General features: G+C 39.1%; 1 protein-coding gene across 6 annotated transcripts in view; it reads left to right on the plus strand.

Annotated features, from left to right (window-relative positions):
* COL14A1 (collagen type XIV alpha 1 chain) overlaps positions 1 to 23,915 on the plus strand; it is a 210,713-nt gene that overhangs the window by 24,778 nt on the left and 162,020 nt on the right. For all 6 annotated transcript variants that reach the window (XM_042973272.1, XM_042973271.1, XM_042973275.1 and 3 more), the window contains 2 exons: positions 1,394 to 1,537; positions 6,578 to 6,667. In XM_042973272.1, the coding sequence (XP_042829206.1) occupies positions 1,394 to 1,537; positions 6,578 to 6,667 (234 nt within the window). The remainder of the gene's footprint in view (positions 1 to 1,393; positions 1,538 to 6,577; positions 6,668 to 23,915) is intronic.

A 23,915-nucleotide genomic window follows, 5' to 3' on the forward strand; every position in this document is an offset into this window, starting at 1 on the left:
ATGAAAGCAAATGATTTCTTCATGAATACTCGTTACATTTTTTCCAGTGACCCCATGTCCTTGCTGCCATGACCCAAGCCAATAACACAGTGTCGACACTCTGGTATCTCCTTGATAAAACATAAACAGAGTAAATAAAGAGAGTAATAAATGCGTCTAGACACAAAATGTAGACATTTGAACACTGCAAGAGGTGTTCCAAGTATTGTTTATATCAGTCTTTCCCAAAGCATGGTCCATGGTAATCTGAAAGATGCTACAGCTCTTAATACAACCTAATGGTTTAATGGTCAAATAAAGTTAAGAACTCCTGTCTTAAAGAGTTTAAAGCTTTTTTATTGCAAGATTCTCAAGGCCTTTAGTAAAATAATACACCCTATGCCTCTCAGAGTGGGGCTCTAATACAAAGTATCCTAAGACACTTTTTTTTTTTTTAGTGATGCACACATTAGGAAAGATTTACTTCTAAGTATTTGTAGGAGATGAGTTTTAAACAATAGAACTTTGTGAAACCAGTTTAACATCTCGGACATAAATGCATTTAAAGAAATGGGTTTTGGCAAGAGAAAGGTTTCAGATTTCAGACATAACATCATTAATTTTATGAGAATATGATTAAAATTTATTATAATCTGTGTTATGTTTAATTCATTCAGCAAATTTCAGATCCTTTTTGCTATTAGTGTTAGTGAGGCAGAGGTTTTAAATTTCTCCTTTCTCAGACTTAGTAACTGCTATTAGAAATCAGAAAAGAAAGCTATCTTTGGCATTTTGCATAAAAGTTGAATATTTAATCAACAGTATTTCCAAGAAAGCCTTAGATGTTAGTCTAATTTGATGGAGAGATCATGGAGGTTTGAAATCTTTTCATGAACCAAGCTAACTTATAAGTAGCCAGGCAATGATTGGTTCCATCAACATCCTGAGCCAATTATGCTCAGATTTGAGATAATTAAATTGCTAGTGCTTCAGGGATGCTCTGACTCAGTTTAGAGAGACTATAGCAAAAATTCCACTGTGGACAATGACATTCAGTCTGCCCATACCTTTCCCTGCACTTTTAAGTGGAATTCTTTCCTTGAAGAATATATCTGATGGGAAGGGCTTACTGTCTTCTGATCCTGTACTATGACTTTCCCTAGCATGTAAAAGCAATAATGCATTGTGATGAATGATTTTTCTGAATGTGTTTTGTCCTATTTAGACAACTGTTTAAGTTATACAAAGAGTAGAGCTAAGAATGAGAAGGAACAATATATTAAAGTTAAGTGCAATGTACATATGCACCATCGTATATATTTTTAAATGTCTTGATTGCTTGATTAATAAATTTTCTTAATGTATACAGTTAACCTGTTTCTTAGTACTGATTTATCTTTCTGTTTTATTATAGGTGGAAAAACCAATCAATTGAATCTCCAGAACACTGCAACTAAAGCAATTATTCAAGGTCTTATGCCAGACCAGAATTATTCGGTTCAAATTATTGCATACAATAAAGACAAAGAAAGCAAGCCAGCCCAAGGCCAATTCAGAAGTACGTATTTACAGTTCTGAAAGTGTCAGCATGGGACTCTGTTCAGCTCTGAGTTTGCCTATAGTAAACATTGTGATAGGTTAAAATTGGATTGTTTCGATTTGAGGAGATCTTGAAATCATTTAGTACAATCTTCCATGAGTTCCTGTCACTGATGCACCTCTGCTTCTCCCTTTACCCATTTCACTGCACGCCTACTTAAATCCGTTAATTTTTACTTTTTTTTAAAGTTACATCACACTTTTTTTTTTAATGTTTGTTTATTTTTGAGAGAGAGAGAGAGAGAGCACGAGCAGGAGAGGGAGACACAGAATCCAAAGCAGGCTCCAGGCTCTGAGCTGTCAGCGCAGAGCCCGATGTGGGGCTCGAACCCACGAACCACGAGATCATGACCTGAGCCAAAGTCAGACGCTTAAGCAACTGAACCACCCAGGTGCCCCTAATTTTTACTTTTCAAATGCTCCTCCGAACACTGTTCCCTGAACCTTACCCAGACAACTCATCTACCCAGCACGTAGCAGGTGCTCAATAAATACTTACTGAGTGACTCAATAGATGATGCCTGTACCTTCTTTATAGTATCCCTAGCAAATGCCAGTCCAGCCCCTATGTAAACAGTCTATACAATAAGGAATTTAACTTTTTCTAATAATTAATCAGCTGATTTTTATCATCGGCCTGTTACGTGCCAAGTCCTATGACAAACGGACTTGTGAATATGGTAAGTATTGGCTAGAGACATACATTCAGGGCTCTGTGAAGGGAGGTGATCTCTCCGCCCCAATAATGGGCTAGGATGAGAATGGACGGGGGATGGCTTCGTATTTGACACAGTTCTCAAATAGTAAGTTGGGCAGACAGGGAAAGGCAGGGCCTGCAGGGATATTCTAAGCAGGAGAGAAAGCGCCGAGGTAGCCCAGTCCGTATCTGCATTAGAAAGCCTTTCCTTATACTGAGTTTAAAAGTTGTTCATACAGACAGTGATTCTTCTTTCAGGAAGATGCTCGCTCATTCATTCATTCATTCATTCATTCACTGTTTTTTTCATTTACCAAATATATACTGCATGACTACTAAGTGTCAGGCCCTATTTTAGGCACTGGGAACATGGCAGATCCCTTCCCCTGTGACCTTATATTCTCATGATCAGAGACCACAGCAACTCCCTCTTCCTGGGAGGGGCCGTTTAAATGTGGACGGGAAAGTTTTGTGTATCGTGAATGCAAACAGAAGAGGCCTGTCCTAGTTAACTTTCTGTGCTACTTCATTGTTAATATAGACTCTTTAAAAAATCCAACTTATTAAAGGATAATTTTAAACATTTTAAAAATCAGGATAGTATAGGGGCGCCTGGGTGGCTCAGTCGGTTAAGCGTCCGACTTCAGCTCAGGTCACGATCTCGCGGTCCATGAGTTCAAGCCCCGCATCGGGCTCTGGGCTGATGGCTCAGAGCCTGGAGCCTGCTTCCGATTCTGTGTCTCCCTCTCTCTCTGCCCCTCCCCCGTTCATGCTCTGTCTCTCTCTGTCTCAAAAATAAATAAACGTTAAAAAAAAAATTAAAAAAAAAAATCAGGATAGTATAATAAATCCCTAAGTATCCGTCCGTCAGTCACTTCAGCAGTGAGCCATTCATGGCCAGTCTTGTTTCATGTATTATCCCCCCACCCCACCACTCTGCCCTAATTTTGAAGCAAATCTAGACATTTCAAATAACAATAGCTTTTAAAATCATGCCATTAGATTAATCCACAAATCTGGGAGGCTGTGGTTTCTAGAACTCTGTGTGTAGCAGTGTTCTATCTGGATTTTCTGCCCCTCTTTCCTTTTTTTTTTTTTCCTTCCTCTTCTAAGTAATGTTTTAGGACATGTATTTTGTGATTTTTTTTTTATTAAAAAAAAACTTTTTAAACCAGCTACCTCTTAAAACTTCTGAATAAAGACATTTGGTAAATCCACCTGTCAATAGGACAGGGAGATGTTTCAACATGCCATTCTTTTGAGATTCACATTGTCTGGAGCCTCTGGAAAAGGTTTTTATGTTATTTTCCATATAAATCAGTCTCTGTCTCCCTTTATGGCACCGTACTTCAGTTTCTGGCCTTGGACATTCCGAGTAAGCAAAATAACACTTCTTAAAATTTGTGAGAAGCAGTAAAAAGACAAGGAGACATTTTATTTTAGGCTGAAGTTACTGCGATTGATTATTTCAGATAGTTCCGCTGATTGAGCAGCGTAAGAAACAGGTGACCTTAGAAAGCTTTCCCAATAGCTATTTCCTCAAAACACAAAAGGAAATGCAGTTAGGGGTCCCTGGATAACTCAGTCAGTTGAGTGTCTGACTCCTGATTTTGGCTCAGATCATGATCTCAAGATTCTGGGATCGAGCCCCACATCAGGCTCAGCACTGACAGCACAGAGCCTGGTTGAGATTCTCTCTCTCCCTCTCTTTCTGCTCCTTGCCTGCTCATGCACTCAATCTCTCTCTCTCTCTCTCTCTCTCAAAATAAACATTTTAAAAGAAGGAAATGCAGTTTTCAGCTTGCTTAAACTGAAATAATCTTAGTGAGACAGTCTAACTAAGACTAGTGGGATAACTTATATGTAAGCATATGTATTTCTTAGCTGCATTGTTTTTATTGTCAAGCTGGAGGGATTAGTTCTTCCCAAATACAAGTTTGTAACAATGAAATTAAAATAACTTTGGTTGGTTTTCTTTTTTGTTTTGCTCCTTGTGAAATGGAGCTATCAGTCTGGTCTCCCCTCCCTGGAAGACTTTCATGGTTGGGTCCAAGAAAATGATGATCCAGACAAATGCTGTGCATATGGGTTTATAATTAGTGTAGAGACTTGAGGTCCTCATGAGTCCATCGTCTGAACACAGGGAAGCATGAGAAACAATATTTGGAGTTTGAAGATAGAAAAGCATGTCTGATTTGGTGTGTATATTTGGCCAAGCAAATCAAGCATGGCCTCAGTTTGGATTAACTCACTTCAGCACATACTAGGGGCAAGGTTGCTGTTGTTATGATTAATGCCACTTTGCTTATGACAGTCTGTTTTCCAATTTAGTCTGCCTCCTGCATGAGGAAGACAGCAGCTTGGTATGACATATGTATTACATCTTATATGTAACCTAAGGGCAAAATTGAAAGATGACTGCTGTAGATAGATAGATAGATAGATAGATAGATAGATAGATAGATAGATAGATATAGATGATATAGATATAGATATAGATATAGATATAGATATAGATATAGATCAGAATGGTTTATGGCTCTATTTGGCAAACTTTCTTTTTGGCCACCATTTTCCTGTCATTTTGGAATGACATTTTGTTAATCTCTGCCTACAAAATTGTGTTCATCTTTTCATCTTTCCAAGTCTGGCTTAAATGTCACCTTCTCTGTGAAGTTTCCATGAGTCTCCACCTCTGGAATTATTCTTTGCCAGATCTATTTCTGCTTCTATCACTACTCGGCACAATTGTTCTCACATTAAAGTTGCAGCCTTCTTTTACAGAATGTAAGCAATTTGAGGCCATGGCCTATGGGTGGGTGGGGTTGAAGATGTAGATTTGGAAAATTTCTACAGGAGGGTGAGCATTACACTTGTGGGATGATAAAAGTGTAGGCGGGCTGTACGGAGATGCAAGGCAACTTTAGTATATGATCATGTTTCAGGAATGGAAAACAGAAAAAGGAGCCAAAAAATGAGAATGTAAAGGAGGGGTCTGAGGAGTACAAGAAAATCCAGGATAGTGCCTTTGTAAAAACTCACAAGGAGAAGAATTTACAGAAGGGGGTGTTCCAAAGTGGCCAAAACTCATAAAAAAGCCAGAGAGTGAGGTCTAAAAAAAAAAAAAAAAAAAGGATTTAGAAAATTAAAGGTTCAGTGGGAATGGCAGGATCAAGGCATCTTGTACTGTTTTTTATTTTTATTTTTATTTTTATTTTTATTTTTATTTTTAATCTTGGAATTTAACCTCTAGGGTACCAGAAAGCCAAGGAAGGTTTCTAAGGAAACAAATAACAGAACTAGAGCAACATGACCTTGGCAGTTGGCAAGTCTCAAACTCTTTCAGCAAAGGGATCGAAGCCAGTAGAAAGAAGAGGAGGAGAGGAGGGAATGATAGAGATGATAGAGATAGCATTAATGGAATAACACCTTAGAGAAAGCAGGAATAATGGTTCGGAGAAAATCATTCCTTCCCCTCCATAGTCCACGGTGCAATAAATTTGCTTATTTCTTTGAAGTGAATGCAACAATTAAATGAAGTATCTCATCATAAGATAGCTTCTGCCTTTTCATGGGGGTTTTATTTGTGCAGAAACCATCACCATTGGTGGTGGTCTTGACTGACTCAAGCAAGTGGACGTGCCAAGCAATAGCAGGAAATGGCTGTGGAGTTTCAAGCAGTGGAAAGTGAAGCTATGAGGGAGTAGATTGGTACAGATGTATTAATTAATTCAGTATTAATTTTATACTGAAATTGACAAAGAAATACTACTATTTATTAGTAGGGACACTTTTTTTTAAGTTTGAAAGGAAATTATTTTGGATTCTCTACCTTCTATCGCAGATAGCCCAACTCCAAATGAAGATATTTCTGGACATGATCTTCCTAGAACAAAGGCCAACTCACTGACCTTGTTCAGAGACCAGAAGACTTGGCTTGAATCCTAAGCCAACACTTTCTGGTTTTATGAAATATGTTTTAATTACTTAGTCCTTTGTTCCCTCATGTACAAAATGGGAATAATCATGCTGATTTCATAGCAGTTGATGAAAGGTTGAATTTATTAGATACAGCTGCCCATAATGAGTCCTTGACCAAAGTAATTCCTTAGGTGTTTTCCACACCTTCCCATGACAAGGTTGAAATAAAATAGCAGTTCTAATCTTTGGGAGTGGAATTCTACCATGGAGCTAATTTCTACTTAATACTCTCAATACTTGCAAAGGTTTTAGTAAAACTCACTAAGTATTTTCTTTCAGACATTAACCTAACATGTTGCTGTGTTTCTACTTTCCTTCCAGTTAAAGATTTGGAAAAAAGAAAGGATCCAAAACCCAGAGTCAAGATTGTGGATAAAGGAAATGGGAACAAACCATCTCCACCAGAAGAAGGTCAGATTATTTTTTTTTATTTGCTTATTTTGGCAGTTGAGTTTTAATAACACAAGCAATACACACATACCTGGCCGTCGCCCCATCAGAAGAGTGCAGATCTGATATGGAACTCTCCTTCATCCCCATGTCACTCCTGCCTTCCTCACTTGTAGAAACTGTCAGCACTTTTCTCTCATTTCCTCTCTGTCTTTAGTACATCACCAGGTTCTTGTGAATTTTTTTGTTTATTGAAATACTGACAGAATCTGTTCCTTTCTTTCCATGTCAAATGCCATTTCTTTTCTGGTGTACAGGATTATTTAGCAAAACCTCTATTTGTTTTCTACCCAGAAGTTTGAGCAATCTTTTCAAAAACAAATCTGAACTTATGCTCTCCCCACACACGTCTTAAAACCCATTCAGTGGCTTCCAACTGCTCTTAGGATACACGCCAGAATTTTTAACTAGACCTCCAAGCCCTGCCTACCCTTGGAACCTACCTGTATCTTCCTCTCCTTCCTCATCTAACAGCTCACTGCTTTCTAGCCCTGCCGGCTCTCTTTCAGATCCTTTAAAGATCTGGTCTCTCTCTGCTGCACTGTCTGCATGAGATACTCTCCCCATCACTATGCTGCTTAAATACGTCCTCTTCTTCCTGCAAAGCTCAGTTCGATCTCCTTCTTCACATGCCCTCATACAACAACTAGCTTTCCTTCATAGCATTTTATATTTACTTATACTTTGTTTTTTTTAATATTTACTTATAATTTGAATGTCTTTTCCACTAGACTGTAAGATCTGAGAGAACAACCATTTGTCTGCCTTTGCTCCTCACTGACTCCTCAGTATCTAGAACTGAGTATCTAGTAATTTCTGATACGTAACAGGCATCTAAGTAAAGATTCACTGAATGCAAAGATACGTAAATGGTCTACTAAAAATGTAGAATACTAATGGATAAAAAGTATTGTCACCCAGCAATAAACACTCAGTGTTTATTTTCATGCTTTGGCATATGACTTTTCAGTCACTTTTCTGTGAATATACGGACACATATGTAGAGCCTGCCATATTGTATTTCTTATTCTGTGCATTGACAAAACTTTCCATGTGACTACATATAGGAGGTATGACAGCCTAGTGGCAAATTGCATCAGCATGCCATTTACCTCCCTGAATTCAAAGCCTGCCTTTGCCTTAAGTTTGAGTGATTCATACTGGTTATACTAAATTCTTTCCTTTTTTTTTTAATGTTTATTGATTTTTGAGAGAGAGAGAGAGCAAGCAGGAGAGGGGCAGAGAGAGAGGGAGACACAGAATCTGAAGCAGGCTCCAGGCTCTGAGCCATCAGCACAGAGCTCAACATGGGGCTTGAACTCACAAACTGTGAGATCATGACCGGAACTGAAATCAAGAGTTGGACACTCAATTGACAGAGCCACCTGAGTGCCCCCAATTTTTTTTTCTTGTTTTTTTTTAAATACGTTTTTCCCCTTTGCTGGACTTAAAGTCCTTTTGTATTTTTTGTATGGTTATAATTAAATTTTAACATACATATAAAACCAAAAGCTAAAACTAATCTACATCTTTACTCTTTCCTAACCAATACAAAATTCTGTAATACTTCAACTATCCATCTCCTGTATTTTACACCACTCAAGGCAGATACATTAAATTTAGCTTCTTTTTTTGCCTCATGAAGTATGCAGTTTAAAGTAATTATTATTTTAACAGTCAGGGTTTGTCCAGATATCAAGATTTCCCATGTTTATGAATTTATTTGCTCATCATTCCATCTTGTATCTCTGATACAGAGAGAGGATCTCTGTTGGTAAACTCAATTTTATTCATACAAAAATATGTTCACCTCCCACTTGGTGTTGAAAGATTAGCTGTCGTCTCCGGTTATTTAGAAGATGTGTCACTATCTTCTGGCTCCTGTTTTTGACAAGCCTGTTGTTAGCCTAAATATTATTCCTTTTCAGGTAGTTTCTCTTTTCTCTCCAGATGCCTTTCAGACATTCTGCCCTTTTTCTTTGGTGTTCTATTGTTTCACTATAATAACCTAGTTACAGATTTCTTTGTGCTCCCAGAACTAAGAGCTCTATCTTTCACCAGCTTTGAAAACTACTTAACGTTTAGTGCTTCAAAATTTTTTTTCTCAGTTATCTATTCCTTTTTCTCTCCTCTCTTTCTCTGTATTTAAATTAGATTTATCATAGATAGTCTCCTCCAATGATCTATATCTCTTCATTTTCATATTTTCTACCTCTGTGATTTTATCAGTGACATTTTGGATAACTTCCTTTGCCTTTCTATTAGTGCACTAATTATCTCTTTTCCTTTTTCAAATCTGCTTTTTAATGTGTACTTTCCAATGAATAAATCTTTCATTTCTAGAAATTGTATTTAGTTCTTTAATAAATTTGCTAATAATTTTTATGGTACTTTGTTCTATTTTAGTGCTTTAAAAATTATTACAATATTTCTTCAAAAAATTTTTTGTAAGTTTATTTATTTTGAGACAGAGAGAGAGCATGAGCAGGGGAAGGGCAGAGACAGAGGGAAAGAGAGAATCCCAAGCAGACTCTGCACCACCAGCCCAGAGCCCAATGCAGGGCTTGAACCCATGAATCATGAGATCATGACCTGAGCTGAAACCAACTGTCAGACTCTTAACTGACTGAACCACCCAGGCACCCCGAATTATTACAATATTTCAAAAATGTTTCTTTTATATTCTGAGCCCAATAATTATATTATCTAAAGTATTTTGAAGCTAAATTCTTCTTTTCTTTTTTTATGCTGGTTTTCATTCATGGTGCTTGTTTTCTTGTTTGATGTGTCACATTGGTTTGTGAGCTCATTTGTGGGAATTCTTCACAGTATGGTTTAGGGGTGTGCCTTTCCAGAGAGGTACCCTTAGGTAGTAACTATTTATGTTAATTTCTTGTCTTAGAACACTCAGAATTTGTCCATGGTTACAAATTCATAGGAGAGACACTTTTCTTCCACATAGAGCTTAGGCCGATGCAAACTCTTTGTTATTGCCCTTGCTGGAAAGTAGATATTTTTCTAGTCCATCATTTCACTAAGGGTATAGCCTGTTGAGGGTACTTCCTTTACTTGGGAAGTATCAATTTCAACCGCCCACATAGAATGCATGCAAGGTCTTGTTCTTATATGAGTATTAAAGCTGAACTTCTTGACTTGCAAATTCCTGGTTGATATGAAATCTATCAGATATATATTTCTCATTACAATAAATAATTTGTGAGAAGAGATGTTTGAGACTATGCATATGTTGCTTTTCTCATTAAATTTTTACCCACTTGTTTTAACATTCATTGATGATTCTTGCCTCAATCAGTTACTACTATAGTGTTTATAAAAATGGTAATGTTCTGCACTCCATTGTTTACATGTATTAGCTGGCTTTCTACTGTAAGGGCTATCTTTCCCTTTGCCCACATATATTTGTCTATTTGTATCAAAATGGACTCATGGATTCTTATTTTATGGGATGGATTAAAATCCATTACTATCATTATTTATTTTGATGCTCAAATTCTTCCAGATTTGTTCAGTGGGAGCTATTTCAAGCTGTGCTCTATGCCTATCATTCTTCAAGCTTTTCTTACTTTATGGCACCGACCTTACATTGCAGAGTCTTCTTGTATTTTTCTGTCCTGCTCTGAAATCAATCAGTAATTCAAGAAATTCTGGTTTCGTTTCATAGAATGGTATTTAGATACCAAGATGTGGGCACTAGATGTGCTCATTGCTTCTAGGTTGTTATTGTCTCTAGGTCCTCTTAGCTGAGAGTACACATGCACTGCACACACACACTCCTCTGTTTATCTATCATCTGTCTTAAAGCTACAACTTGTATCTACTTTAGACTGATATCACGGGGTTCATTTTAGCCCCTCCCCTTTCCATATTTATAATCCCTTTGCAAGGGATTTGGGAAACATGGCTCCCAAAATCTTAAATATATCTGCTTATATGCTCAGTCATAAAAGTCATTTTAGGATTTCTAATCTATACACACTGTAAAAAATACCTGTTAATTAGAGTTCAATATTTGCCTTTAGTGTGGGTCTACAATAAAACAAACATCTGTGTTCAAAAGGATCTTAGGTTAGTTCTTTTCTTCCCTATTCACTGTGGTTTTGTTATTCATTTTTAATACAGCTAGGTTAATTTATGAGTATGTAAAACACTAATGTGGTTCCAAGAGCAAAAAAAAAAAATTATACAAAAGGTAACACTCAAAAGAAGTATCAGTCCCCTTTTTTCATCTACGTAGCTTTACTCACCCCTTCTAAGTAACCAAACTCATTAGTTTTGGATTTGTCTTTCCTATTCATTTTTGAAAAGAGAGATTTGTATATATATTTTATGGAGGATTCTACATGTAAGCTCTTAGCTGAGTTTTAGCTTAGCATTCTTCACCATGCAGTGCTTAAAGAATGGCACTCAAGGTGAGATCTGTCTTCCATCCATGGATTAGAGTTGGTCCCAGAATTTAGGTATAACTAGATATTACTAAATATCCTAAGTTCTTCATTTTTTCCCCTGATTCCCCTTCCTCCTGCCCTTCTAAAATCAAGGATTAAATGAAGTGAATTAAATACAGGAAAATGGACAATGAAACAGTAAGAGTAATGTGGACACATGTTTTGATAACTTATGTAAATGAACATCTGGAGGACTGGTCCTTCAGCAAAGCATTTGCTTTACTCACTAAACATGATTATGGAAGGACCTTCCCTTAGCCCACTGTCAGGCAGAAGCTGTTTCAAGGTCTTTACTGCAGTGATCAGGACGTGGGCTAAGGCAAACACTCTCAGCAGTTTTGTGGAAACAAAGATGGCTTCCTCTTTTAGGCAGGGGCTCCTGTGAGGTGTGTGCAGAGACAGTGTGGATTCTGAGGGCACTGGCTGTGGAGAATTGTCTTAAGACATAAATTATAAACAGTGGTGACAATCCAGGCCAGAGTTAGGGCTTCCAGGAGATTGAGGAGGAGCGTTCATGGGGCCCACTGGCAACCAGAAGGCCTTCCCCACCCAAGTGTTAATGTACCACTTGCCACAGCCCCTCTTCTAAATGTGCTAGCCCCAGAATTCACGTTGAACTGTGTTGCTGTTTGTTCTATTTATGGTCTACAATTTTTGGTACAAGAGTTGACATTGATAGTGGCTAAGATACAATCAGACATATTTCACATAATTTAGAATTTTAGTTTCAAGGGTTGAGAGCCTTAACAGAAGTTGCTGTGCAGTGAAATAGTTACGTGTTTTCAATCTACTGTACGTTTCTTCAATAATCCAAAGCAAACTCCCAAACAAAAGTGGTATTTGCCTTTAAGCATAATATTGGCATTTTCGCCTCAACAGCTATTTCTCCATTGTCCAAACAGCTTTCTTCAGTTATTTTTGGTGTTTTGAACAAGAATGCAGAGCCCAACTGAAAAAGATTATGAAACAGATAGCAAAAGTCACATAAAGTTTTCCCCCCGCTTTTAATGGTTTTTAAAGGATCTGACCCTCTTTGTTTTCTTTTAATAAAAAAAAATATTTTAAGTTTTTTACAATGAGAAGATAAAGGTAAAGTCTTTTTTTTTCTTAGGAAAAAATATGAGCTGAGCACAAGTTACTCTTCCAACGATTGGCAAACTATGGCTCGCAGTCCAAGTGCATCCTCTGTTTTCTTACACCGTATAAGGGTTTATTGGCATACAGCTGTGCTTAGTCTTTTACATACAGTCTATAGCTGCTTTCCCGCAAAACCAGAGTTAAGCAGATAGAACAAGTATCATAGGACCTGCAAAGACTAAAAGATTTTCCACCCTGCCCTTTTCATAAAATGATCGCTGTTCCTTGCTTTTGAATGTGCTGGAACAGAATCACTTGATGAACTGAGTAATTTACCGCTTTTCTGAGGAGTGCTGGTCTGTGTTGGTATTTTCAATAAGAATTGCATAGGATGGGGTACCTGGGTGGCTCAGCTGGTTAAGCGTCTGACTCTTGATCTTGGCTCAGGTCATGTTTGTGAGATAGAGCCCCACATCGAGCTCTGCACTGACAGGGCAGAGCTGCTTGGGATTCTCTCTCTCCCTTTCTCTCTGCCCTTCCCCCACTCTTTCTCTCATGCATGCTCTCTTTCTCTCTCTAAAAATAAATAAATAAACTTAAAAAAAAAAAGAATTGCATAGGATGTGCTCTTATATATAAACCTTCAGTGGATCCTACTTCTCCTACAATCACATTTGACCTCTTAAAATCTGAAACATGACAACTCCCAAAATTTAGTTGTGAGGACTAAATTTGTTAGCATGCATGAAGTGCCTAGAACATAGTAAGTGCTACATAAGTATTTGCTACTGATACTGCAATGTATAATTTGCATAAATCAATATAATCACAGACCAAACTTTTATGTTATTGATTTAACAATAAATGCATAGAGGAGGTTTGGTGATTACCCCTTAGTGCTGAGCACTGAGTTAGGCACTGAGACTTAACTAGTGATCACAGTTGAAAGGATTCTACCCTCAGTCCACTCATGTAGTCTGGCAGGGACTCAGCACTCTTGGAGAAGAGTCAGTTTTGCCTTGGGTATCATCATTATGGTTGAACAATAGCCAGGGCTCACGATTGTTCTGAAGGTATATTACTAGGACCACCTATTTCCCATTAATAGTTTCATGATTTCTGGGCTCACTGTTAAGAGATAAATTTGAAATGTTAACACCTTTTCCATCAGTTATTCTGGGTCTTAGATCTGCCGAACCCAGGATTCTGAGTTCAGTTCAACAGGAGTGGGACTGTTGGGGATGTGAATTTTGGTAAGGCAGGAGTGAGAAGATCAGCCACAGTATGGGAGAATGGGTGGGGTGTGTAGGTTAATTCTGGCTACATCTTTACTCTTAGAGATTAGAGGGAATGGATTGGGTCCATTCATAAACCGGACACTGGAGTTAGGTTGTGGGCTGGAATTCATGCGTTAAAGTATTTAGGAGGGTGCCTGACCCCCCAGAGCATGCTCTGTAGATCTTCCTCTTCCTCCTCCTTTTCCTTCTTGTGCTTCACTATCCTCTGACTCCTTTTCATTTTTCTCGTTATTGTTATAATTACTATTATCTAGACAGTGGATATAGTGTATCAGCAACAGCACTAGGGTGGACTAGAATATCTCTGCTCATAAGCATAGAGAGAATTTGCGGAAGCACCTCTGTCTATCTGTGCCTGTGCCGAGTGGGGGGAAATGTCTTGAGAATTCATAACGATGGGCCCATACCGTGTTCAAATTAAGCATTCAAATTTACCTTCCTCACATGCTCTGGGAACCTTCCATTCAAGAGATTAATGTAAAAAATTGCTCAGCGTTAGTAAAAGTAGGGTACCTGGCAGAAGTAAACACAAAATCACATTTGAGGCACATATGTATGACTCAAATTCCAAAGATTGCCACAGATACAGCAATGCCAAGAAAGAGCTCAGAATCCAAACTTGTGAAGCATAGAAGTAAACCATGTGCTATGAATAATAATCAGAAGACACAGAAAGGGTGGTCTCAGAATCCCGGGGGTTTCAATTGTGGAATGATTACATACAGACTATAAAATAAACAATATTGTTAAAGTCATAGAAATATTAAAAATGAGAGAAGAAGAGATTGAGAGACTATGAAAAAGAGAATATATGGATTTGAGAAGTGATCAAATAGAAGATAAAGAATTGTGAAGAGCATAAATGGATAGCCATACCCTGAATCGTGTTGGGGAATCTTTGGCCAGAGTCAAAGATAAGACTTTGAGAGACAAAATCGGAATGAGGAGGGATGAAGGGACTGGTTGAAGCCATTTCTAAATGACAGAGAACTAGCTGCGTGCTGTGGTATGTTCTTCAGGGTTTTTTGTGTATTAGATACACCACTCTTTTTAAAAAATGATGTTAAGTGATTTTATTTATTAATTCATTCAGAAAAAGGTTGAGAAGTTTAGCAAGTTCAGCTTGCTCAATAAACTGGTGACCTGTGTTTGAGGAAGAAAAGAATTATTGTATTAATTTTAAAATAAATCCTGATCTGTTACAACTGTGTAATAGAAAAGCTGTGATATAATTATGGCCCTGTTTCTCCTCACTTCACTCTAAGCATTTCGTAGCATTTCATGGAAGCACAGAACAAGCAAAGATAGTCTATGAAGCACGAGGCATTAGACACATCATAGGTTTCTGGAGTCTGTGTAACATGCTCAGAGGAGACGTCAGAAGGTGATATGAATTGCTTCCCAGCCTGAGGTTTAAGAGAAGAAATAAAAAACATTTTCATCAGAATACTTTTTTCTTCCCATACTGAACCTTCCTTTTTCCATCTTGTTTTCCCTTTTACTTACTGAGATCACTATGACTTAGAATACAGTACACAAGCTTTGTGGTCAAACATCTCTTGATGTAAAATCTTCCCTGGCTTGTTACCTAGGTCTGCAACCTTAGGCACACAGCAGTGCGCCCTTACCTGCAGGAGATGCGTCCCAATACCCCCAGTGGGTGCCTGAAGGCACAGACAGTACCGAACTCTCTACATCTGATGCTTTTTCCTATATATGCACACCTATGATAAAGTTTAATTTGTAAATTAGGCACAGTAAGAGATCAACAACAATAACTACTAATAAAAGAGAACAATTATAACAACATACTGTCATAAAAGTGCTGTGAATGTGGTCTCTCTTTCTCTCTCCAAATTACCCTGGTGTCCTGTTCTCATTTTCTTCCTGGGACGATGTGTGATGATAGCATGGCCGCCCACGTGGTGAGATGAAGGGAAGGGGATGACGTGTAATGAAGTGATAGGCTGTTGTTGATCTTCTGATGATACCTCAGAGGGATGATCGTCTGCTCCTAGACCGAGTTGACCTCAGGGATAAAGGAGGACCATGGATAAGGGAGGACTACTCCATTAACCTCCCTAAACCCTAGTTTCTTCACTGGAAAAAGCAGCATAGTAGTCAAAAAAAGCATATGACTATTTGTGAGAATGAAATGCTAGCACATATATGACATGCCTGGGCACTTAAGGAATGTCAGGTTCTACCCCATTTTCCATTTCCTTTTTTAAAAAGTGTGTTTATTTATTTGGAGAGGAGAGAGAGAGAGAGAGAGAGAGAGAGAGAATGAGAAGGGGTAGGGAAGAGAGAGAAGGAGAGAGAGAATCCTTAACAGGCTCCACTCTGTCAGCACAGAGCCCGACTCGGGACTCAATCGCACAAACCATGAGATCATGGCCTGAGCCAAAATCAAGAGTCGGACGCTTAGCCAACTGAGCCACCCAGGTGCCCTTCCATTTATTTTTATTATTATTATTTTAATGTCTTGATTTCAAGGAGAAAATAGCATACAGAATGCAACAGAGTATCTTACATGATCAACAACTATTTGTTGAATATTTGGATGTGGCTTCTTTGAGACTAAAGGAGAGTCACAATTCTGTGGAGAAGATTAAGAAAAACTGCGTTAATGAAAAGAATGTTTTTATCACAAAAAAGGCAGAAAGCTGATTTCTGTTTTTCTCCTTGATGTGAAGCATTACAATTCATGTTTTCAGGAATTCAGAGAGACACGAGGCAGAATCAGTCACTCAGAAAATAATCATTGAACACCTGCAAAGTATGTTATACCTGTACATGAAATGATAAGATTTCCTGAGGGCAAGGGGATGAGCTTCACCTCTCAATATACTTCAAGTTTTCTTAGTCTTCCCCTCCCCGGTACTTAATAAGCCATTTTAGAAGGATTTTGACACCTTGTCTGTGGGCTGTTGGCCTCCAGTAACTTTTACCATTCTTAGCCTGTGAATTCTCCAGTGGTAAGAAATCATAGTTTTTCCTTAAATAAGTTTTCAAATGTCCTCATTTTTAAGAACTAGTAATGTGTGTGTGTGTGTATGTGTGTGTGTGTATACACACACACATACACACACATATATAAATATATATACACACAATTTATACACACACACACAGACAATTTTTCCATTGGGCACCACTATGGGCACTGCTATAGATTTTGGCAGTCTGTCCCCCTTAGGAATGCTTGGACTCATGTGATCGATACCTTCCTTCTTGTCTAAGGATTTTGTGTTAAACATCTTATTTCTATACCTGCAGTCCTGTTGAGCAGGTGTTTCGACCTTAGAAATTGCAAGATGTCAGGATCTGTTCTTTATGGATGAAATGGAATTACAGGGATGATTGAGTTATTGCAATTTTTCAGAAAAGCAACAACCAAAGTAAACACATACCCAGATCATGTCGTACTATCTACAGAGGTGAAAATAAAAGAGAAGGTAATACACTGGCTTCTGAGGTTGAGCAAGTTTTATTTTTAAACCAAGATAGTAAGGTGAAATAGCCTCTCTTGGGTCAGTATTATCTTGGAAAAATCAGGAAATAACCAGGTAATTGTACAAATAAGTTTTAGAGTAAACTCTATATAAAAGTATTTTAAAAGGACCATATATTTTCACTGGAAGTAAAACCTATTTTAAGTATTTTGCATTGGGGTAAGTAAAGCTTGGAGAAGGTAGTGGGAAGAAATGGTGGGGGGCAAGTGGAGAGATAAAAATTGAGGCAAAAGTCTCAGAGATGGAACTGTTTTGCGGGGAAAGAAGGGTAATTTTATTGGGATGAAGAGTGAGATAAATATGGATAGGTCAAGTGGATTTGAATTATGGAAGGTTTTGAAGAGTACAAGGAATAGTTTAGGTTTAATTTGGTAGGTGAGGGAGGGAAGAAATAATCTTAAAATTTAGAATTGGGAGGTACTTTGAGAGCCATTTAGGTCAATCAGTTGAGAGGTTGGTTGAGACTCCTCGGTCATGCCTTTGAAGGTTGACCTGCACCTGCTTTTATTGACAGAGATCTGTGGAGGATCTCTGTCTTTCCCAAGGCAGTATCTATGGAAATCTTGACCGTTAGAAAGTGTTTTCTTTCTTTTTTTTTAAGTTCATTTATTTATTTTTGAGGTGTGTGTGTGGGGGGAGGATGAACAATTGGAGGAGGGACAGAGAGAGAGAGGGAGACACAGAATCCAAAGCAGGTTCCAGGCTCTGAGCTGTCAGCACAGAGCCTGATGCGGGACTTGAACTCACGAACCGCGAGATCATGACCTGAGCCGAAGTTGGACGCTCAACCGACTGAGCGACCCAGGCGCCCCTATTTAGAATTTTTTTTAACATTTATTTATTTTTGAATGACAGAGACAGAGCACGAATGCAAGAGAGGCAGAGAGAGAGGGAGATACAGAATCTGAAGCAGGCTTCAGGCTCTCAGCCGTCAGCACAGAGCCTGACACAGGGCTCAAACCCATGGACCGTGAGACCATGATCTGGGCTGAAGCCAGACCCTTAACTGACTGAGCCACCCAGGCACCCCAAAAGTTCTTTCTTGAATTGAGTTGAATCTGTCTCCTGTGGGCATACAGAGCACTCCTAATCCCGCTTTTGTATGTCAGTCATTTAAATTTTTGAAGACAGTTGTAGTGTCGTCTTCTGGTCTCTTACAGCTTTTGAGCAGAGAAGAAATGTAATGAATGTGATGTTTATGGGATTGTCAGTTACTGTTAAGATGCAGGACTCTGAATGACAGCTGAAATGCTCTTTTTGGCTCTGGTTCAGGGATTGGGCTTTACATACCTGCAAATTGTCATGGTATCATTCATCCCAGGTTGGATACAGGACAAGTCAGTATGACTTTGATGTCATGTTCTTTTTAGTGGCAAGGCTTGACATTCTTTCCCCCCCTCCCTCCCTGCCTCCCTTCCTTCCTTTGTCCTCCCTTCCTTTCCCCCTTCCTTCCTTGCAAATACTTCTCTTCTGTGAAAGGAGTTGCATAGCACAATGGCTAAGTGGTTCAGCCCTTGGAGTCGGTCCTGGATTTGAATTTCAGCTTTTCCAGCTGCTCAGTGTGTGATGATGGGCAAATTATTTAACTTTTCTAAGTTTCTAACCTTTCTTTTTCAATGGAGTGAGAACACCTGCCTTGTAGTATGAATATCAGGCTTAAATGGAAAAGACACAAACAAAGCATCTGATGAAAGTGGTCACTAAGTGGCAAGTCTTTTTATTATTGTAAAAAAAGGAAATCATGACAATTGTTTGCCTCAGTCAATAAATAAATAACTATATATATTTAAGTTTAATAACTAAATAACTATATATCTATATCAATGCCTATCGAGATCTATATCTCTCCCTCTTTATCTCTATAGATAAATAGATGGATAGATAAAGATATATTTATATCTATATATCTCCCTATATTTATTATAAAGAGTTGGTTCACATGATTAGGGCGGCTGAGAAGTCCCTAGGTCTGCAGTCAGCAAGCTGGAGACACAGGAGAGCTGATAATGTAGGTTTCAGTAGGGAAACTGTTAGGCTCCAGGTCCCAAAAGAGCCAGGGTTGCAGTTTGAGTCCACCCCGTTCCCTTTCCCTTAGTGTTCTGTTCTGTTCAGGTCTTCAGTGCATTGGATGAGGACCACCCACATTGGGGAGGGCAAGGTACTTTTACGCAGGCTGTAGATTCAGATGGTAATCTCATCCTGAAACACCCTTACAGACATACTCGGAATGACATTCGGTTCCATTCAACCAAATGTCTGGGCACCCTGCGGACCCATCAGGCTGGCCCATAAAATTAACCATTCCACTAAATAACAAACTTCTAGGAAGTAAGAAGTTCCACAAACAAATAATAAAAACAGAATAAAGGAAGAGAATGATGGAGGGGTGCTGTCGTAGATAGGGCAGATATCTGTCAGGGATGCTCTGAAAGGTAAGCCTCTGCCAAGACTGGACTATATGAGTGCTAAGCTCACTCTGATTAATGTGAGCAAACACAGCTGACAGGAGGCTTCTGTTGCTCACCTGCTAGAGGGACCACTTGTAACATTAATGTGACAGGTAACCAGTGGCCATCCATGTTGCCTTAGGTGAGCACATTTTCTCTGGCGGTGGTAGCATGGACCAAACCTTTGGAAGACCTGGAAGCCAGCCCTGGCTGTGCAGAAACCACTGATTCATTCACTTGTCTCTCTGAACCTCAATTTCTCTTCTGAAAAATGAGGATGACAATGGCACCCCCAAGAATATTGCCAGAATCAGAATGTGCCTATGTACTGAAAAGCCCTTTTTAGAACCATTGGTAAAATAATGTTAACTCTTAAAAAAAAAATCTTCAGTGATGCAGCTGAAGCCAGTCTTGGAAATGAGCTCTTGGTTTGGAAATCTGAACTTAACCTCATGAGAGACTAAAGTGAAAAATTGTTCTGTGACCACAGTTTTCCTTCGGATGTCTTGGTTAATGAATGGCCTAGCTATGTATTTTGCTAGTGGCAGAGAAAAAATAATTTGAAGCCACTAAATGAATCTGAATCTGACCAGTTGTAGCGAAAATCATCATGAGAGTTTTTTGAGTGCATATTCAAATAATATGAGTAAAAATAGTACATGCTTTCCTTTCATTCGGCCTCCAGCATTGGAAAAATAGCAAGTCAGACAAACCTGATACAATATCCCTGATCCCTAAGTAACTTTCCCAGCGTGATAGAGCACCAGGGTGGGAGGAGAGACCACGTTTGGGCTGTCGTCATTCATTTTTTTCTAGTGCTTTGCTAGAGGTATAAATTATGTGAGAAGAGGCATTCCTTTTTAACAACACAATTCAATGTAGTTCCCATTCACGGATGTACTTCATGCCAAAAGCGGAGCCAGACAAAGGAGATGGAAAGATAAGATGCAAATTTCTCATCTCTCAATGAGTTCAGTCACATCAGAGAGGCAGAAATGGAAACAAATCGTATTAGTCCAGCACTGTGAATACAACAAAGCATGTGCAAATGCAGAGACAGTGAAGAGGGGCAGATAATGAGTCCTATCTGAGGACTGTTGGAAAAGCTGCATGAAGTAGTGAAGTGTGACCTGGGTTTTGAAGGATGAATAGGAGTTTATCTGGCAGAAAAAGGCAGTTTCTGTCAATTCTCTCTTTTTTATTTTCATTAACTATGTTGGTGAATACTTTTATCCATAAATACATTGTACCTATTTCTATATAAACCATACTTAGGTCACTAATTTGAATGCTATTAGAACAAAAAGAATAATATGATATAAAAGGAAGAGTTTTAACTTGTAATTTCCTGTCATTTTAACCAGAGTAGTACCTCCCCCCCACACACATACACAACTCTCTTTATATCGTTCTGTTTATTTTGTTGTTGTTTTATTTTGTTTTTATAAGTAGGTGCCACACCCAGTGCAGAGCCTGGTGTGGGACTTGAACTCACAACCCTGAAATCAAGACCTGAGCTGAGATCAAGAGTCAGATGCTTAACTGACTGAGCCACTCAGGTGCCCCCTGATTCTGTTTATTTTTATAAAGCACTTTAAAAAAAATCTGAATTCGGGGTGCCTGGGTGGCTCAGTCGGTTAGGTGTCTGACTTTGGCTCAGGTTGTGATGTCATGGTCCATGAGTTCAAGCCCTGCATCGGGCTCTATGCTGACAGCTGAGAACCTGGGGCCTGCTTCGGATTCTGTGTCTCCCTCTCTCTATGCCCCTCCCCTGCTCATGCTCTGTTTGTCTCTCTCTCTCTCTCTCTCTCAAAAATAAAGATTTTTAAAAATCTGAATTTATGTTATCTTGTTAGATTTTTTTCCCCTCACTGAGAAATTAAGCAGCTGGAAGGCAAGAACGTTGTATGTTCCTGGTTTCCCAGAACAGCCCCTGATATGTAGTAAATATTAAATACATTTTTAATAAGTAAATACATTTTATCCAGAAAATTAGTCTCATAATACCAAATAAATAAACAAGTTTAGACTAGACTGATTTATACTAATTCAGAGTTGTTGGGGGTTTTTTTGTGATCCACTGAAAAGCTTTTATTAAACACTCTGGGGCAGTGGTGGAGGAGGGAGGTTCAGTTCTGCACCTTGTCTGGAGCGGCCGGCCTGGAGCACAGCCCCTGCGGACAGGTAGGGGTGCTTGAATTAACTTTGATTTTCAACACAGAGTTCTACCATGATGTCAGTAGCACAGTAAAATTGGTATAAAATTATTGTTAGAGACACTTTTCAAAAGGGGTGTTTAGGTCCTAAGTGCATGTACAGTTGGAAGGGCAAAAGGTTTGGAGGGACAACTGGAAATGTTTGCAAATGGCACATACTAGCTGTGGATGTCACAGCAGAGGGAAGTTCTGTGGGGACACTGCTCCATTTTGGAGACTTTTTCCCCTACTTTCTTTTTTTTTTTTTTTTTTTTTTTTAATTTTTTTTTTTTTCAACGTTTTTTATTTATTTTTGGGACAGAGAGAGACAGAGCATGAACGGGGGAGGGGCAGAGAGAGAGGGAGACACAGAATCGGAAACAGGCTCCAGGCTCCGAGCCATCAGCCCAGAGCCCGACATGGGGCTCGAACTCACGGACCGCGAGATCGTGACCTGGCTGAAGTCGGACGCTTAACCGACTGCGCCACCCAGGCGCCCCCCTACTTTCTAAATTTATATAATGTTGAGTACCTCACAGAAGTCTGTATAGCCCTGTGGCTAAAAGCTTAGATTTTATAATTTTTTTAATGTTTGTTCATTTATTTTCAGAGAGACAGAATGCGAGTGGGGGGAGGAGCAGAGAGAGAGGGAGAGAGAGAATCCTAAGCAGGCTCCACACTGTCAGCGGAGAGCCTGATGTGGGGTTTGGACCCACGAACTGTGAGATCATGACCTGAGCTGAAATCAAGAGTTGGATGCTTAACCGACTGAGCCACCTGGGTGCCCCTAAGAGCTTAGATTTTAAAGACATGTTACTAGGGTTGGCCACTCCTTCACTGTGTGACCTCCCCTGAGAAAATCACTCAGCCGCGTGTATCGTACTTTTCGTCCTGGAGTGGGACTGAGAATAATTGTATGTGTCTCATAGAGCTGTTATGAGGTACATCACTAGACGAGCATAGAGGGCTTAACGTTTAGTATCGTGATGTACCTGTCGGATAGGGAGTTGTCATTTTCTCCTGGGGCCCCTTGTCATGCACATCCAGAAGCTGTAGGACCTAAAGGGAATTGCTCCTTTGGATGCTGTGACCTCAGTGTTATGTTTGTGACCTAGTACATATATTGGGTGCTTTCCTTTTTTTTCTTTTTTCTATGTTTATTTATTTACAGAAAGGGAGAGAGAGAGAGGGAGAGAGAGAGAGGGAGGGAACAAGTAGGGGAGGGACAGAAAGAGGGAGAGAGAGAATCCTGAGCAGGCTTTGGGCTCTCAGGACAAAGCCTGATCAGGGCTCCAACTTTGAAATGTGAGACCATGACCTCAGCAGAAACCGAGTTGGTGGCTTAACCCACTGAGCCACCCAGGCACCCCTGGGTGCTTTCCTTTGATTGCAGTTAGCTGCTTGTTTGTTTGTTTTTCTTTTTTCTTTTTACACTCCCTGCATTTTCAGAATTGCATTTAGACAAAGACCATGTTAAGCCAAGAGCGGAATTAAAATACATTCAAGAAGCCATTTTCCCTGCCCCTTTTCTTTACTTTAAATACAGTGTAAATTTAAATACTTTAAATGAGAGCAAAAAGGATTTATTTTACTAAAACAATTAATTACAGAATAATGTTTTAACAATAAAATGATATGTACTTACCTCTTTTAAATGCTGTTTTAAATTACATTTGACTGCAGAGTTGTACACAATATTTACCTGGGCTCCCAGGTGTGTCTGGTTTTCCACCACTTGATTCCTTAACACATTTTAAGATGCTTAATTTTTGTGTTTTTTTTCTGATTGGTCTCTCTCCATTTGAGAATGCTGACATCGGTCACATAGTTTCCAGTGGAAGGAGATATCATTTGTCATCAGTGCTGAATCTGGGCTGTTATTTTTTATTTTTTATTAAAAAAATTTTGTTTTTAACGTTTATTTATTTTTGAGACAGAGAGAGACAGAGCATGAATGGGGGAGGGTCAGAGAGAGGGAGACACAGAGTCCAAAACAGGCTCCCGGCTGTGAGCTGTCAGCACAGAGCCCGACGCGGGGCTCGAACTCACGGACCATGAGATCATGACCTGAGCCAAAGTCGGCCGCTTAACCGACTGAGCCACCCAGGCGCCCCTGGGCTGTTATTTTTAATAAGATTTGAACATATTCAAAATTTAATAAAATTTGAATATAGTTTTTAAAAGATTCACTGCAACAGCTGGAGTTATGTT

Source organism: Panthera tigris, chromosome F2 (assembly GCF_018350195.1).
Source record: "Panthera tigris isolate Pti1 chromosome F2, P.tigris_Pti1_mat1.1, whole genome shotgun sequence".
In the NCBI taxonomy this organism is placed as follows: Eukaryota; Metazoa; Chordata; class Mammalia; order Carnivora; family Felidae; genus Panthera; species Panthera tigris.